Consider the following 17,844-nt stretch of genomic DNA (forward strand, 5'->3'; position numbering starts at 1 on the left):
GTGTGAGGAAGACCAGTTAACAAATGATTGTGTCCTTCATGAAACCAGTAATATAAACATTCAAGCAAAACTACAAACTCATCTATGACAGACTGAACACCATGTCTGGAATGGCCAAAAAGCATCATCCCTGGACTGACCTCCCCCACCCTAACTCCCCACCTACACTCATCTTTACTGGCTCCACCCCTGTCTCTTTGACCCATCTGTCACCTCTCCACCTATCTGATCCTTTATCCATCTTCCATTTGCTTTCCCCCTCTCTCTGTTTATTTCAGAATCCCCTTCACCTCCCCCATTTCTGAAGAAGGGTCCCGAAACATCAGCTTTCCTACTCAGCCTGCTGTGTTCATCTAGTTCTACAACTTATTATCCCTGACTGGCTCGGTTTTCTTAATTTTCAGATGGATAGCATTTAAGAGAAAACTAAGAAACCTTACAAAGTCACTCTGAACCTCTCCATGAAGCATGGTAGCATTGACATCAATAATCAGGAGGAGCTTTCAACCGATCATTCAAAATGGCAATTCCAACTACCCCAAAACCAGGCCAGCTCATTCCTGCCTCCCTAACCTGACCATCCTTTCTCCCGCCTATCCACTCCTCCTACCTCAAGCCCCACCCCCAACCTGCCACCTACCAGCCTTATCCCGCTTCCTTGACATATCCGTCTTGCCTGGACTGACCTACCCCCACCCTAACTCTCCATCTACACTCACCTTTACTGGCTCCATCCCTGCCTCTTTGACCTGTCTGTCTCCTCTCGGCCTCTCTGCTTCTTTATCCATCTTCCATCTGTTTCCCCACTCTCTCTATTTATTTCAGAATCCCCTTCACCTCCCCCATTTCTTAAGAAGGGTCTAGACCCGAAACTTCAGCTTTCCTGCTCCTCTGATGCTGCTTGGCCTGCTGTGTTCATCCAGCTCTACACCTTGTTATCCCTGACTGGCTCTGTTTTCTTAATTTTAAAATAGATAGTATTCAAGAGAAAACTAAAAAACCTTACAAAGACACTCTGAACCTCTCTGAAGCATGGTAGCATTGACATCCAATCATTCAAAATGGCAACTTGTCCATCAAGATGCATCTTTCTTTGAGTCCAAATGCTGTAACGATGAGGTGGAATAGAGGCAAGGAAAAGAAAGGAAACAAATTCTGCATTCCAGATCTCACTACCTCATGTATCTAAAGATCTGCAGGTCATCAGCCCATTTGGTCACATGAAGACCCATGATAGGAATTTGCATTTAGAAGTGGACAAACTTGAAGCAAAGTATATTGGAAGAATATGATGGAGGATGTTCTCTATATGAAGATAAGAGTTGGTCTCCATATCTGACTCCGATGTTGAACTTGAGCAAAATAGCCATAGGTGGTTGCATTTGTTCCAGATAGATCCAGAGGACGATGAGATCACAGATTTTACCCAATGATGACTTTCTCACCTTTGACTAAGGTTCAGCCTGGCACTGAAGCCCTCAATGAGAATATATTTCCTGCATTTCTTTTCCCGAGTTCGTCTTCCAGGTTATGTTCAACATGAACAGGTAGCATTGTGATGGACAGCATGTCGGTGCAGGCTCAGAGGGCCAAAGGCCTGTTCCTGTATTATAATTTTCTTTGTTCTTTGTTCTATAAAGATGTTGTCATCTGAGAAGCAGTCATTGTGGCAGTGGGCAGGATACTTGAGCTGATGCCATGTGAACTCAGGGGGTTCCGGAGTCAAATTTGAGGATAGCTACAACTCCTCTCTGGTGAATGTACATCATGGTACTACAAAATTCTGGTGAGTTTTTCCCACCATGGGCAATATTTAATTTAAGTCTATATACATTGAAGGCAGTTCTCAAAGGTTGATGGCACTTGGTAACTTTCTTGTGTCTAGTGGAGGGCATTAACTGGGGTCCCAACTGCATGATCGTCTGGCACAATGGTAGTGTCCTTAGGAGCAAACAGGCCTTGTGACACAATTGTGGTATCCTTACCCCTCCAGGTTCAAGCCCCTACCTTAGGATGTAATAATACATCCTATCAGGTTTCTTTTTAAAAATGAAAATCTTAATGTATAGAAACTGTCTTAAAATATGATTTTTACTCAAGTGTGCCACAGATGTAATGTGTGTCTCTAAATAAAAGCATGCATGAAGACTAGGTTTCAATCTTCTATTTTTCAGTGCATACAGCCTTCTGAATTTTAATAACCACTATTTAGGTTGATGTCTAGTGGATTCATCTTCTTGTTGTTGTTAAATTTTGATACAATGAAAGCTTGATACACACTGATACAGGTCTGGAGTCATACATACATAACCCAGGCCATGCAAGGACTGCAAACTTGTTTCTCAAAACAATACTTGTGAACCAGACTAGTTATTTTACCTCAATATTATGGAGATGGGCTTTTAAATTTTTTTTAAGATGTATTTAATTATCACAGTTGAAATTTCCCAGCTGTTGAGATTGAATTTGAACTCATGTCTCTGGATCATCAATCCAGCTTTTAGATTACTCATCCAACAACACAGCTATGATGCTAAAGTAATAATCCACCCAAAAGAAGTATGTCCAAAATTAGCAGCAAAACAAGGGCAAATACATATCTCTCTGCCAGACTAATACTATAAAACTTTATAGCGTTAATGAGAAACAGGCACACATAATGCTCTAAAACCCCATTGGGCTGGCTTAACATAATGTACAGTAGTAGTCTTTTGGTTGATTATGCTTTTAATAAAAGTTCCTGTGCTGTTTTGATCTAAAATTTGGCTTGAAAGGAAGAAATGACCTGGCTGTCATTTCTAGGATCAAGTAAGATTAAGTGGCATTTTAGCACAAAACCAATTCTGTGTCATAGATGCAAAACTGTTTCCATTTAACTGTAATAAAAAGTGCTGTGAATAAAAATACTTTAACAAGAACAATCAGTTGATCCTCATTCAATTCAAGGTGAACTGTCCAGTATAAACGACATATACCTACATTCGGTTAAATTCTTCAGAGTTATTTGAGGATATTTAACATCTGTTTTCTCAGAAGTAGCTGTTTAGGAGCTTGGCCTAAGTTTACAGAAGCTGAAGCACTAACAGTCATTTGGAATCTATTTAATTGAAAGAAATAGCTGTTGGAAGAATGTCAGAAAAGATTATTGTACCTATACTTTGGATGCAGTTTTTCTTGATCAAATGTTGTTTTACAAAGGGTCAAGAATTACAGTGTAATGGACAATGCTGCAGATGACAATTATTTTAATTAGAATTTTATGAATACATTAAATCGCCCAGTTTCCTTTACATTCATACTGTGGAGAGAAATCTGCATTTACAGCAGCCATTCCACATGCATATGACCTCCAAATTTTACCATGCAGATCGTTCACCCATCTGAGCCAGAGGTGTACTTAGTTGATCTCTTCACTCAGAATAACTGCCTTTAACATGGTGTTTTATTTCTTAAATTGATTTATTGACGTATGTGCTGAAATATAGTGGAAAGCTTTGTTGATGAGCAGAACAGGCACATCGCAGCAAGCAAAAGGTGTACAGATCAAAATGTACAGGTTCATTGCAGGTTACATTATTTGAGGCTTCAGTCCATTCAACTGTCTGACAGCAGTCAGAAAGCAGCTGTTCCTGAGCTTGATCGTGTGTGTATCTTCTGCCTGATGGAAGTGGTGGTAGGAGGTCATTACCAGGGACCCATATGCTAAACAGGAGCCAAGACCAGTTCTAGAACACCAGCAGTTAAATTTGGGTTCAAGAAGGGCGGTAGGGACAGACCAGTTCATCTGACGCAAGTGGTAGGGAAAGTGTTGAAAAAACAATCCTAAACAACCAGATTAAATCAATACTTGGAAAGGTAGGAACAAAAACAAAATTGCTGGAAAAGCTCAGCAGATCTGGCAGCATCTGTGGAAGAGAAAAAATAAAAGAGTTAACGTTTCGGGTCCGGTGACCCTTCCTCTGAACTCTGGGCCGGAGGCAGTCACGGAGGAATGTGATATGGTTGTGAAAACAAGTTTGAGCAAATACCTGGTTAAACACCAAGAGTGACAGTGAAATTAAAGTTGGTGGGCATGAAGAAAGATTGGAACAGAAATCCCATCAGAGAGGAGCAGGACTTCTTCAAGGTGGACATGCCTGGAAGAGATGGGGCAGTGAGTTAAATACTAAATAAGAACCAAAAGAACTACAGATGCTGTAAATCAGGAACAAAACTGCCATAACTGCCTCACATTCTACATAGCTATGGAGAAGGAGAGGATTAGGCAAAATGGGAGGATATTTAATTGGGGAAGAGGAAACTACGACGCGATTAGACACGAGTTAGGAAGCATGGACTGGGAGCAATTGTTCCATGTGGAGACTGTTTAAGGAACAGTTGTTGTGAGTGATGAGTAAATATGTCCCTCTGAGACAGGCAAGAAGGGGTAAGATAAAGGAACCTTGGATGACGAGAGCGGTGGAGCTTCTTGTGAAAAGGAAGAAGGTAGCTTACATAAGGTGGAGGATGCTAGGGTCAAGTTCAGCTAGACAGGATTACTCGCAGGCAAAGAAGGAGCTCAAAAAAGGTCTGAGGAGAGCCAGGAGGAGGCACGAGAAAGGCTTGGCATAAGGAATCAGGGAAAACACAAAGGCATTTTACACTTATGTGAGGAATAAGAGAATGGTCAAAGAAAGAGTAGGGCCGATCAGGGATAACATAGGGAACTTGTGTGTGGAGTCTGAGGAGGTAGGGGAAGCCCTTAATGAGTTTTTTGCTTCTATCTTTACGAAAGAAACAAACTTTGTAGTGAATGAAACCTTTGAAGAGCAGGTGTGCATGCTGGAATGGATAGAGATTGAAGAAGCTGATGTGCTGAAAATTTTGTCAAACATTAAGATTGACAAGTCGCCAGGCCCGGACCAGATTTGTCCTCGGCTGCTTTGGGAAACGAGAAATGCAATTGCTTCGCCACTTGTGAAGATCTTTGCATCCTCGCTCTCCACTGGAGTCGTACCTGAGGACTGGAGAGAGGCAAATGTAATTCCTCTCTTCAAGAAAGGAAATAGGGAAATCCCCGGCAATTACAGACCAGTAAGTCTCACGTCTGTCGTCTGCAAGGTTTTAGAAAGGATTCTGAGGGATAGGATTTATGACCATCTGGAGGAGCATGGCTTGATCAAATACAGTCAACACGGCTTTGTGAGGGGTAGGTCATGCCTCACAAACCTTATCGAGTTTTTTGAGGATGTGACTAGAAAAGTTGATGAGGGTCGAGCTGTGGATGTGGTGTATATGGACTTCAGTAAGGCATTTGATAAGGTTCCCCATGGTAGGCTCATTCAGAAGGTCAGGAGGAATGGGATACAGGGGAACTTAGCTGCTTGGATACAGAATTGGTTGGCCAACAGAAGACAGCGAGTGGTAGTAGAAGGAAAATATTCTGCCTGGAAGTCAGTGGTGAGTGGGGTTCCACAGGGCTCTGTCCTTGGGCCTCTACTGTTTGTAATTTTTATTAATGACTTGGATGAGGGGATTGAAGGATGGGTCAGCAAGTTTGCAGACGACACAAAGGTCGGAGGTGTCGTTGACAGTATAGAGGGCTGTTGTAGGCTGCAGCGGGACATTGACAGGATGCAGAGATGGGCTGAGAGGTGGCAGATGGAGTTCAACCTGGATAAATGCGAGGTGATGCATTTTGGAAGGTCAAATTTGAAAGCTGAGTACAGGATTAAGGATAGGATTCTTGGCAGTGTGGAGGAACAGAGGGATCTTGGTGTGCAGATACATAGATCCCTTAAAATGGCCACCCAAGTGGACAGGGTTGTTAAGAAAGCATATGGTGTTTTGGCTTTCATTAACAGGGGGATTGAGTTTAAGAGTCGTGAGATCTTGTTGCAGCTCTATAAAGCTTTGGTTAGACCGCACTTGGAATAATGCGTCCAGTTCTGGTCGCCGTATTATAGGAAAGATGTGGATGCTTTGAAGAGGGTTCAGAGGAGGTTTACCAGGATGCTGCCTGGACTGGAGGGCTTATCTTATGAAGAGAGGTTGACTGAGCTCGGTCTCTTTTCATTGGAGAAAAGGAGGAGGAGAGGGGACCTAATTGAGGCATACAAGATAATGAGAGGCATAGATAGAGTTGATAGCCAGAGACTATTTCCCAGGGCAGAAATGGCTAGCACGAGGGGTCATAGTTTTAAGCTGGTTGGTGGAAAGTATAGAGGGGATGTCAGAGGCGGGTTCTTTACACAGAGAGTTGTGAGAGCATGGAATGCGTTGCCAGCAGCAGTTGTGGAAGCAAGGTCATTGGGGTCGTTTAAGAGACTGCTGGACATGCATATGGTCACAGAAATTTGAGGGTGCATACATGAGGATCAATGGTCGGCACAACATTGTGGGCTGAAGGGCCTGTTCTGTGCTGTACTGTTCTATGTTCTATGTTCTAAAAACAAAGTTGCTGGAAAAGCTCAGCAGGTCTGGCAGCATCTGTGAAGGAGAAAAGAGAATTAATGTTTTGGGTCCGCTGACCCTTCCTCAGAAACTTCCTTGGAAAGGTTGGTATTGATCAGGGATAGCCAGCATAGATTTGTCAAAGGGAGATCCTGTCTAAATAATTTAATTGATTGGTTGAAAAGGTTGATGAGGGTTGTGCAGTTCACGTGATTTACATGGACTTCAGTAAGGCCTTGGACAAGGTCCCACATGGAAGGCTGGTCCAGAAGGTAACAGCCCACGGGATCCAAGGCAGTTTAGCAAATAGGATCCAAAACTGGCTTGCAAACGAGGAAGCAAACAGTGGTGGTGGAGGGTTGTTTTGTAAACAGAAGCCTGAGACCAGCGGTGTACCACAGGGATCAGTGCTCGGACCCTTGCTGTTTATTATTTACATTAATGATTTAGGTATCAATGTTGAAGGTTTAATTAGTAAGTTCGCAGAAAAATGTTTATCTGGTATTTATATTGATCCGCTGCTAAATAGAGCACAGCAAGTGCATTTTGAGGGGCCTAACAAGGAAAGGAAATTAACAATGACTGGTAGCTTTCTGGCAAGTTCTGAGGAACAAAGGGACCTTGGCATGTAAATCCATAGACCCCTGAAGGTGTCAGCACAGAAAGGCAGAGTAGTGAAGGTGGCAAAAGGAATGCCTGCCTTGTTTAGTTGGGGTTTAGAATACTGGAGCAAGGAAGTCTTGTGACAACTTCACAAAATGTTGGTTAGGCCACATTCGGAATACTATGTGCATTTCTGGTCACCCTACTATAAGAACATGAACATACTGGAGAGTGTACAGAAGAGATTCACTAGGATGTTGCCTGGGATGACAAGTCTCAGCTTCGAGGACAGGCTGAACAACACCGATTTGTTTTCTTTGGAGCAGAGGAGGCCAAGCTGAGATCTGATTGAAGTATACAAAATTATGAGGCACATAGGCAGAGTAGATAGTGAGAATTTCTTCCCTGTGGCAGGCACATTTAAGACCAGGCGGCATGAGGTCAAGGTGAGGAGCAAGTGGTTTACAGGAGACCCGAGAAAACATTTTCTCACCCAGAGGTTGGGAGAAGTATGGAACATGCTGTCTGAGAGGGTGGTGCAAGAACTTGCTCTCACAACATTTAAACATCTGGATAAGTTCTCAAAATGTTGAGACACAGCAGACTATGGACCAAGGACAGGCAAATGGGATTAGTGTAATTTGGTGTTTGTTGACCAAAGGGCCTGTTTCTAAGCCAATGGCTCTACAACTCTTAGCGACTACAGTTTGAACCAGGCATTCTCAGCTTTGTTCTACAAAGTCTTCAATGCCCTAAAGCAGGAGTGCACAAGGTCAATAGCAATATTACCGGCATCCCCAGGAACTCCTACCTCAGCAAATTGGTGACCATCTCTCATCAATTTTCAAACCATCCCAGCTGAGCTGCTGCAGGTCAAGCCAGCTTTTGATGTCAGCAGCATTTAAAAGAGGCATGAAAACAAATTTTGCACCAGTCTCAAGCTAGCAAATATTTCAGGCATCTGTTGAATTTACCATCACTGTGTCATCATGTGACTCAATTCAGTTCAAGAAATATTAAATCACCAAAGGCTATCAAAAGAAAATGTTGAAAATGTGGCAGATATGTAGTGCAGTTTGTATATTTTACTATGAATGTGAGTCTGTTAATGCTTCAAGTATTTCATTGAGGCATATTGCATTTATACAACAAAGGACTTTGTCTTCAAAATGCTTCAGATTTCTAATTCAAGTACTTAGATGATGTGATCAGGACACTGCTGTCTGGCAAAAAGTAAATGCATAATGTCAGTGCTGGCCAGTGATAATGCTGTAGATTCAAAGACCCTGGATTCATACCAACTCAACTGAATTGAGCATGTGACCTCAGCTCGTGTTCCAGTGCCATACAAAGCAACAATGGGAGTTGGCTTTCAGATGAGACATCAACAGAACCACTGTCTGTTTTTTATAAAAGTAAATGATCCCACTGGATCATGGAAAAGAGTAGAATTCTTCTAGTATTCTACTCAGAGGCCAATCAGTTCTTCGTTTCCCTAATATGTGTGCCTGCCACATTTGCCATCCTCACCGTACTTCAAAACCACACCATGAATTATTAGTAGTGAACTTCAGAATGTACTGGGATTGAGAATGGCACAGGATGAATTCCAGTTCTTTCTTCAGATTGATATTTCATTGTAATTTTCTTAAACTGTTGACGACACTTGAATATGTGAAGTTAATTCAGGCAAGATAAAATCCCTCATGTCAGCAAAATGAGAATTTTAAGTGAAAATTTTAAAAATCGATATGGTTGATAAATGCCATTTAAACAAACTAGAACTCTGGCAAGGACGCTACCTGGAAATGAAATTCACATATATAAACACAGCATATTGTGGATACCAGAAATCTGAAAAAAAGTGTTGAAATGTCTTCGATCAACTTGTATTGCTTGTCCTGTTGAGTATTTCAGATACTCACTATCATCACTTGAGAATTATGTAGATCATTGGCTAATAATATCCTCAGCTGTGTGTAACCTTAATATTTTCAATTCAAGTTAACAGTCTCAGTTACAGCAAGTTCAAAGACAGTATTTTTTATGCTTTGAGTATTTTTGCATAGTTTTAATGGTAGTTGTTTACCAATGCCTGGTGGCTGGAATCACTTAATTAATAAATAGAGAACCTTATGCATGATGAAAGTGAATACAAGACAGTTAACGTCTTGTGTGGTACGAGCATGCCAGCTCACCACATTGTTTATCGTAAGCAGCAACTCATACAAAGAAAATAAGAGTACGCCACTCACTGTATAGGAACTGTGCCTCCACTACATACAGCTGAGCTTCTATTTCTAGCTGTATTCCCACCCTCTGGCCAACCCTTTTGACACTTTTAGCTTCAAAAAATCTATTATTTTCTGTATTTTTTTTCTGCTATATATTCAGTAACTTATCCTCCACAGCCTTCTGAGAATTCCACAGGGCAATCACAATTTGGGTAAAGACGGATCTTCTCATCCCAATCCAAAATGGTTCACGGCATATCAGGCGATCATGCTCCCTTGTTCATCAATGCTCTGCCTCTCCCAGCTGGGGTAAATATCATTTCAGCTTTCATTCTGTTTAGCACTGTCACAATTTTAAACATTTCAATAAGATCCCTTTTCCTTGTTCTAAACTTCAATTAATATATAAGGCCGACCAATCTAATTTCTCATACACAAAGTTACCATCCCAGGAATCATAAATAAAGTGGATAGCGGCAGAAAGCTTCAGAAGTAAGAAAACAGAGGATCTGCTTCATCAAATCCAATACAGAAAACTACTTCCTAGTGAAACTGGAAGAATTTCTTGTGGGTAACAAGAAGTACTTATTGCATGTTAGCAACAGATTACATTGATTACATTGTTAGAGATTTTCAGGAGGTCAAGGTGTTAGGTCATATTCCTTCCAGATCCGTAAGTGTTCTGCCTGCATCCTCGTGACACCACCATTGTTGGTGGTGCTTACGGTATTCCTCAGTAACAACCCAATCTGTACTATACACAAGAGTCTGCAATTTGAGCTCATTGATGTCAACACTAAAAAAGTAAAACGACTGAAACAGCAACCACTCTAGACATCAGATCCTTGAAAACTATAATCACCACCATAGGAGACTTGTCCTTCTTTTCACAAAGAGGTGGCTTCTTCTCCACCAGGCAACATTACAGCTCTTACATCTCAAACTGTTTTTGGAATGACAGAACCTAATTTTCTGCAGTGAGTTTGGCGTTCAGCTACTCCACAAATACTGTGACTTGGCGTCATTCAATGTATTTTTAATGTTGAAGTTGAGAGCAGAACTATTGGCACTGTGGCAGAATTCTGATAGCAATCTTTGTACATTAATATTTAACCACATATTCACTCCCCACCTGAAATTGTTGCACCTTCTACAGACAAATAACAGTAAACAATGTTAACTTCACAATTTTCGAGAACTAATTCTAGCTCGTTAAGATTCACTGCAACAAACAGCAGATTTCAACCATAATCCTTGACACAGATCTCTGAAGTATGCAAAGTTTTTTTTCATTACCACTAAATGTTTTGAGTACATAGTTTACATTTTGCACAGGCAGAAGGCAGTAAAAGTACCAGTCTCATTCAAAAAGTCAGCATGACTTTTTTTTGTAGAAGCACAGCTTAAACATGTTCAGGAAGGTTCTGTTCTACTTGTGTCAAATAAAGATGCATGTCACTACAAATCAAGCAGTACTTAATTCTGTAGGATGGGTGAAACATAGTACATATGTGATGCTGTGGAAAAAGGAAGAAATCAAAATGTGTGAGGAATGACACTATGCTCTATACGACGAAGTTCAATTATACTTGCAAAATAAAAATCAAACAAGCGAACTGCAAAACTCCTATGCAACTTGCATTGTTGTAATCTACCCAACAAATCATCAAATTAGAAAATTTTTTTTCTAAGTCTGGAAGGTAAGCTCAGTCCAAATGAGTATGATTAATTAGAATTGATATTATTTTGGTCAAATGAAAGGGGCAGCATGGTGGCTCAGTGGTTAGCACTGTTGCCTCACAGCAGTAGAGACCCGTGTTCAATTCCAGCCTTAAGCAACTGTTCGTGTGGAGTTTGCACGTTCTCACACCTGCATGGGTTTCATTCAGGTGCTCCGGTTCCTTCCACTGTCCAAAGACGTGTAGGTTAGGTGGATTGGTCATGCTAAATTACCTATATTGTCCAGGAATGTGTAGGTTAGATGGATTAGCCATAGGAAATGCAGGATGATAGGGTAGGGGTGTGAATCTGGGTGGGATGTTCTTCAAAGAGTCAGCGTGCACTTTCTGGGCTGGTTTCCATACTGGACAGACTCTATTGTATGAATCATGTTCTATGATGCAAATCTTTTTTACGAACATTCAAACAAGAATAGGTCATTTAGTCCTTTGAGCCTGTTCTGCCATTCAGTAAAATTATAGCTGATCTAATTTTGAACTCAACTCTCTATTCCTGCATATTGCTGAAATTATTTCAACTTCACTTATTCAATAAAAATGTTTCATCCACTGCCTTAAGGAAGCTAATTTCAAATACTCTCAATCTTCGGAAAAAACTGTTTTCTCATTTTTGGCAACTTAAATAGGCAACGTTTTGTTTTTAAACTGCGATCTTTAGCTTCAGCTTCTCCCACAAGTGGAAATATCCTTTTAACGTCCACTTGGACAAGATCCTTAAGAATCTTACAAGTTTCAATAAAGTCAGCTTTGACTCTTCAAAATTCAAGAGGACACAGGCCGAACCTTTCCTTCAAAGCAATCTTCTCATACCGAGTATGAGTGCAGGAAACCTTCTCTTAACTGTTTCCAACACAATAATATCCTTCCAAAAGTACGGTGACTAGTACCTGGACCAATCTGATGCACAGTACTCTAGATGCATTCTTACCAATGCCCTGTGTAAATGAAGCATAATTTTTCTATTCTTATATTCAAATTCCCTCAAAATAAAACTGAAAATTCTTTGTTTACTAACAACCCATAAGTAATCTAGATTTCGCAGAAGCTGGTTATGAACTGCATTCAACCTCTATATTTTTCTCATCTCATCATACAAAAATGTGTGAGGAATAGAAATAACTTGGCTATTAACAACACAACCTAATTTACAACATGAATCTCTAAAGGATCATGCTAATCTTCACATTGACAGGTCATTCCTTCACATCAGTCATGTGTTGCTTTCTTGCAGTTGCACTGCTGAGACAATATTCTGTTTTGAAACAAAATTACAGGATGGGAGGGGTTGATTTGCACAGTTGATTTTATGTGGGAATTTTAGACTGATTTTGACAGATGAAAAACTAGATCTTCATCTTTTATAAGTTCCTGAAATGTTATTAAAGCTCTTGTTATGAAGAACTTACTCATTCAGATTTATTGTATGCAAAATGCCAAACAACAGCTGCTCCCCTAAAATAATATATGCTGAAACAAGTATAACAATTGATACGCTGTCATACATCTGGGTTCAAGTTGTGTAAGGGTGCCTGTAGAACTGCTGTAACATTGTGAACATCTGCATTTTACTACACTTCAAGAATTTCTTGTTGAGTCAGATTTTAATGTACAAATTTGGCTGATCTTGAAAGGTTGTCAAATTTGTGTGTTAATTTGTATCGTAGATCTTTCAAAAGTATTCTCAAAGGCTGACAATTTGAAGATGGAATGCTGACAGTTATGCAATGTATAACAAAGTTATCAAATGCACTTCTCATCAAAAGCACGCAAGGTGAGTTTACGCAATTTTCCAAATTTGACACAGTCTTACTTTCATAAATATCAAGCACTTGCAAAGGAAGAACATAGCTAAAATAATCAAACGTATATTTTCACAATATGACCTCCACTTGAGAGAGACAGCTTTGCATCTTTCCAGATGCTTTATTGCAAATGCAAGAAGTTTGGAAAGGTGATTAAATATAAACAGAAAAGAAATTCAACTAAGCTGCATTGATACAAACAGCAGACACACTCCAGTACCATAGCACCTGGGTATTCTTGTATTGATTGGCAAGTAACTGTCACATCAGTTCGAAATTACAGTGAACCCAGAAACATTTCAAACAAACGAAAAAAATTACTAACATTGAATTGTAAAAGGTGAAGAAACCCTAATGGAAGCTAGGGGCGACTGCATCAGTTCTTCTGCTTCTAGAAGATCACTGCAGTTTATTTTCCATGGCTTTTATGTGATACAATCAGATGCAGGAACAAATAATAAGTCTGTGGAACAGATGTCAAGTTCTTTACTGAAGAAGTAAATTCCACTGTGTTACTATAAGTCAGTAATCTTCCAGAATTTATATTACCCTTTACATCCATTTGCCCTCCTCTGATGTGAAACTAAATTGCATAATTCAGCACAAATAATGATAACCATCGTAAAATACAAGTTATATCCCAGAAGTTCCCAAATCTTAAGCTGAGTTTCCATACCTGTATCATTTCCAGATCCTGTTGATAATGCTGGCATGATTCCTTCTATAAAATGTCACCCAGGAATATCAGGTTTGCGCTCAGCAGCAAGTAAAGATTATCTGTGGACTCAGTCAGTCAATGCTCTCACCTTTGTTCAAACCCACCTATGTCAATTTTTGTTGCCTGAAAGGAATAATAATTTTACAATCAAAACATGACTCAGTAAAACTCTTTTCTTATGCTTAAAATGTTGCTTGGAGTTCAAACTTAGGAATTGAACAAATTTTGGTCACCTGCATACCTGTGGATAAATAAACAGCTTGTTACGAATACCATTAATACTCTTGTGAAAACAACAACCCCGAGCCCATCACATTTAACAAGTTTATTACAAACTAGAATGGCTGAATGTATTGGAAGAAATTTGGAGAGACCTCAAAATATCTTTTGGTACATGGGATCAAGGAAAATATAATTATGAAAGTTCTTGAGATCAAGAGGAAGAGGTTTACCAGGCTAAGAGTGGAACCTATTAGAGACCAACAGGGCAATGCGTGCATGGTAGCTCAGGACATGGGCGAGATTTGAAATGAACACTTCACATCCATATTTCATGGTAGCCAGGGATATCAGTTGGGGTGGTGAGGTTCAAGAACACATTACCCTGAATAATGAGGAAGTATTAGATTTTTTAACGTGCATGAAAATGCATAAATCCCCAAACAACCACAAACAACTGTGGCTGCTAGAAATCAGAAACAAAGACAGAAATTGCTGGTACAACTCAGCCGGTCTGGCAGCATCTGTGGAGAGACTTCAGAGACGTTTCTTCAGAACTAGACATTTGCCTTCATTTGCCAGATTGTAAAATATCGGAAGTCTTGTTACAACATTTTAACACAGTAATTAAGCCACAAATGGAATCTTTTGTGCAGTCTGGTTGTCACTCAGAAGGACATGATTGTACTGGACAGGATGCAGAAAAGATTCACCAGGATGCTGCCCAGGATGAAAAGTCTCAGTTATAAGGACAGGCTGGTCAGATTGGGTTTGTTTTCTTTGGAGCAGCGGAGGCCAAGCCGAGATCTGATTGAGGTATTAAGAAAATTATGAGAGGCAGAGGCAGAGTAGATTGTGAGAATCTCTTCCCCGTGGCTAATGTGTCTAAAATCGCAGGGCATAAATTTAAGGAGAGGAGCAAGCGGTTTAGAAGAGATCTGAGAAAATATTTTTCACCCAGAGGGTGACAGAAGTACGGAACATGATGTCTGACAGAATAATGGCGGTAAGTACAAGCATCTGGATGAGCATTTAAAATTCAAGGGCGTAGTAGGCTATGGATCAAGAAAGGGTTAAAATGAGATCAGTGGTTTGGTATTTGTTGGTCAGCATAGACATGGTGGGCCATCAGGTTTGGTTCTATGCTGTATGACTCATTGATTAGCAATGAAACAAAACTGTGAAAATCTTTTACTTCATAAACTGAAATAATTTCCTTCAGTTAATGAACTTACATACTCCAGATGATAATTTTCTGAACAAGTACAACTTAACAGCAATACTTCAACAAGCCTAGCAGTTTAACTGTTCAAAGCTAAATTACAACAATGTTATTGCTACCTAAGAACTACCCCTATAGTCAGGGATCTACTCGAGCTTTTTTGAAATCCTTTTCTTTATGAAATATACCTTCTGTCCATTAAAAATTATGAACTATGTGTTAAAATAATATTGTAAATCAAAACGAGACCTATCATAACACAAACTCAAGAGTCAGCATGTATCTTTTAATGAAATTGAAAGGTGGTCAGTAGAATTAAGGGCAAAGCCATGGCCTGAATATGGAATTGGTTTGGTATCAGGAAGCAAAGGGTGGTGTTGGATGGACATTTTTTTAAACCCAGGGAATTAGAGGGGCAGATACTCCCAAATGATCAGTTTCAGGACAATTCTTCTTTTCAACTTTTATAAGCAATCTTGACAAGAGTGTAGAGAGCAGCAAAATTTGCAGATCATAAGATATTTGGAAATATTGTAGGGATAGCCACAGTTATAGGCTTCAGGGTGACAAAGACAGAATGGTGAAATGGGACAGAAGCAAGAAAGGTAGAGGCTAATATAAAGAAATGTGAAGCGATACACATTTGGGCAAATTGATTGATATGTAAAGGCATGAAATGAAATATGTCACAATTTTATGTGTTGCAATTGAGCAGACACATGGCCACAGACACAAATCCTCAAAGGTGGCATAGCAAGTTGATAAAATGGCTTAAAAAGCAGATAGGCTGTTTGGATTGAAGTTGAAGAAGAGAAAATATCAGCAAGAGATCATTCTAGAACTCTGGGTTTCAATTGGAGTTAAAGAAACAAAGAGAATAGTGGGATATGGAGATCAAGGGATGTCTCAGGGGCAATTCTTAATATAGCACTTCAAAAAGGATCCAGCCAATGGTGAATATAAGGCACAAATGACAGGCAGGATAAGGAAAAACATTCTGCACAGTGACCATGAGGGATTCTGCGTCAAATTACAAAGCTGGACCCCCTAAGGTAGTCATCACTAGATTCTTACTAGAACAACATGCAAATTGGCAAAAGACAAAACAGATTAGAGAAAGCAGGGTATGGTTCACAGACTGGTTTGTAAGGAGTGGGTTTGGGTTTGTGGGCACAGGCATGGGTATTGGACAAAGTGAGACTGATACAGTTTGGACAGTCAGCCCCTGAACCATGCAGGGGCTGCTGCCTTTGCAAACTCATAATTGGAAATTTGAAAGGATTTTAGACTAAGCAGCATTGGCAAGGGATCAAATGTGAGATGTGGTGAATCAAAAGGTCAAGGCAAGACAAGAGGGAAGGGAAATAACACAGGGCATAATAAGCAGACGATGACAGGAATAGTAAATCAACAGACAAAAGAGGTTACAAAAAAAAAAGCAAACATAAAACTAAGATAACAAGGTGTAGAGTTGGATGAACACAGCAGGCCAAGCAGCATCACAGGAACAGGAACAGCTACCAGGAATACACATCCTCCCATCAACCTCCTGCAAAAACGCCATCCCTCATTCCTAATTACTTGCCTCCACTGCATCTGCTCCCAGGAGGAGGCATTGCACTCCCATACATCCCAGATGCCCTCGTTTTTCAAGGACCGCAACTTCTCCCTCTACAGTGGTCAAGAACGCCCTCGACCATGCCTCCCACATTTCCCGCAACTCATCCCTCACACCCACTCGCCGCAATAACAACCGAAACAAAATCCCCCTCGTCCTCAGGTCCCACCCCACCAAGCTCCGGATCCAAAGCATCATCCTCCAACACTTCCGCCATCTGCAATCCGACCCCACCACCGAAGACATTTTTCCCTCCCCACCCTATCTGCCTTCTAGAGGGACCACTCTCTCCGTGACTCCTTTGTCTGCTCCACACTCCCCTCGAACCCCATCGACACCCAGCACTTTTCCCTGAAACTGCACTAAGTGCTACATCTGCCCCTACATCTCCTCCCTCACCCCCATCCCAGGCCCCAAGAAGACTTTCCACATCAAGCAGATTTTCACCTGCACATCTGCCAATGTGGTATACTGTATCCGCTGTCCTTGCAGTGGCCTCCTCTACATTGGGGAAACCAAGTGGAGGCTCGGGGGCCGCTTCACAGAACCCCTACACTCGGTTCGCAATAAACAACTGCACCTCCCAGTCGCAAACCATTACAACTACTCCTCCCGTTCCTCAGACGACATGTCCATCCTGGGCCTCGTGCAGTGCCACAACAATGCGACCCAAAGGTTGCAGGAACAGCAACTCACATTCTGTTTGGGAACCCTGCAGCCCAATGGTAGCAACATGGACTTCACAAGCTTCTAAATCTCCCCTCCCCCTGCCGCATCCCAAAACCAGACCAGCTCATCCCCACCTCCCTAACCTGTCCTTCCCCTCACCTATCCCCTTCTCTCCTACCGACTAACCTCATTCTGCCCCCTTGACCTGTCCATCTTCCCTGGACTATCTCCTCCCTACCTCCCCACCTACACTCACCTTTACTGGCTCCATCCCCACCTCTTTGGCCTGTCTACCTCCTCTCGACCTGTCTTCTCCTCGATCCATCTTCTACCTTCCTCCCCCCTCTCTCCCTATTATTTCAAAACACACACCCCCCACCGCCTCCAACTTCTAAAGGAGGATCTAGGCCCAGAACATCAGCCTTCTTGCTCCTCTGATGCTGCTTGGCCTGCTTGTTCATCTAGCTCTACACATTATCATCTCTGGCTCTTCTAAGAGTTTATCAAAAGAAGCAAATGTGAGAGGAGAAGAACATTTTTCCACACAGCGAAAGGTTACATTTTCAAAGGCATTGCCTAGAAAATTCA

The 17,844-nt window shown here is 41.1% G+C and overlaps 1 protein-coding gene across 15 annotated transcripts in view; it reads right to left on the reverse strand.

Annotated features, from left to right (window-relative positions):
• Positions 1–17,844, reverse strand: part of mpp7a (MAGUK p55 scaffold protein 7a) — a 400,728-nt gene that overhangs the window by 256,924 nt on the left and 125,960 nt on the right. For 11 of the 15 annotated variants that reach the window (XM_059639088.1, XM_059639121.1, XM_059639052.1 and 8 more), the window contains one exon: positions 13,487–13,651. The exons of the other annotated variants lie outside the window; for them this stretch is intronic. In XM_059639088.1, coding sequence (XP_059495071.1) covers positions 13,487–13,523 — 37 coding nt within the window. In that variant the 5' untranslated portion in view covers positions 13,524–13,651. The remainder of the gene's footprint in view (positions 1–13,486; positions 13,652–17,844) is intronic. 15 annotated transcript variants of the gene reach the window in all.

Source organism: Stegostoma tigrinum, chromosome 2 (assembly GCF_030684315.1).
Source record: "Stegostoma tigrinum isolate sSteTig4 chromosome 2, sSteTig4.hap1, whole genome shotgun sequence".
Classification (NCBI taxonomy): domain Eukaryota; kingdom Metazoa; phylum Chordata; class Chondrichthyes; order Orectolobiformes; family Stegostomatidae; genus Stegostoma; species Stegostoma tigrinum.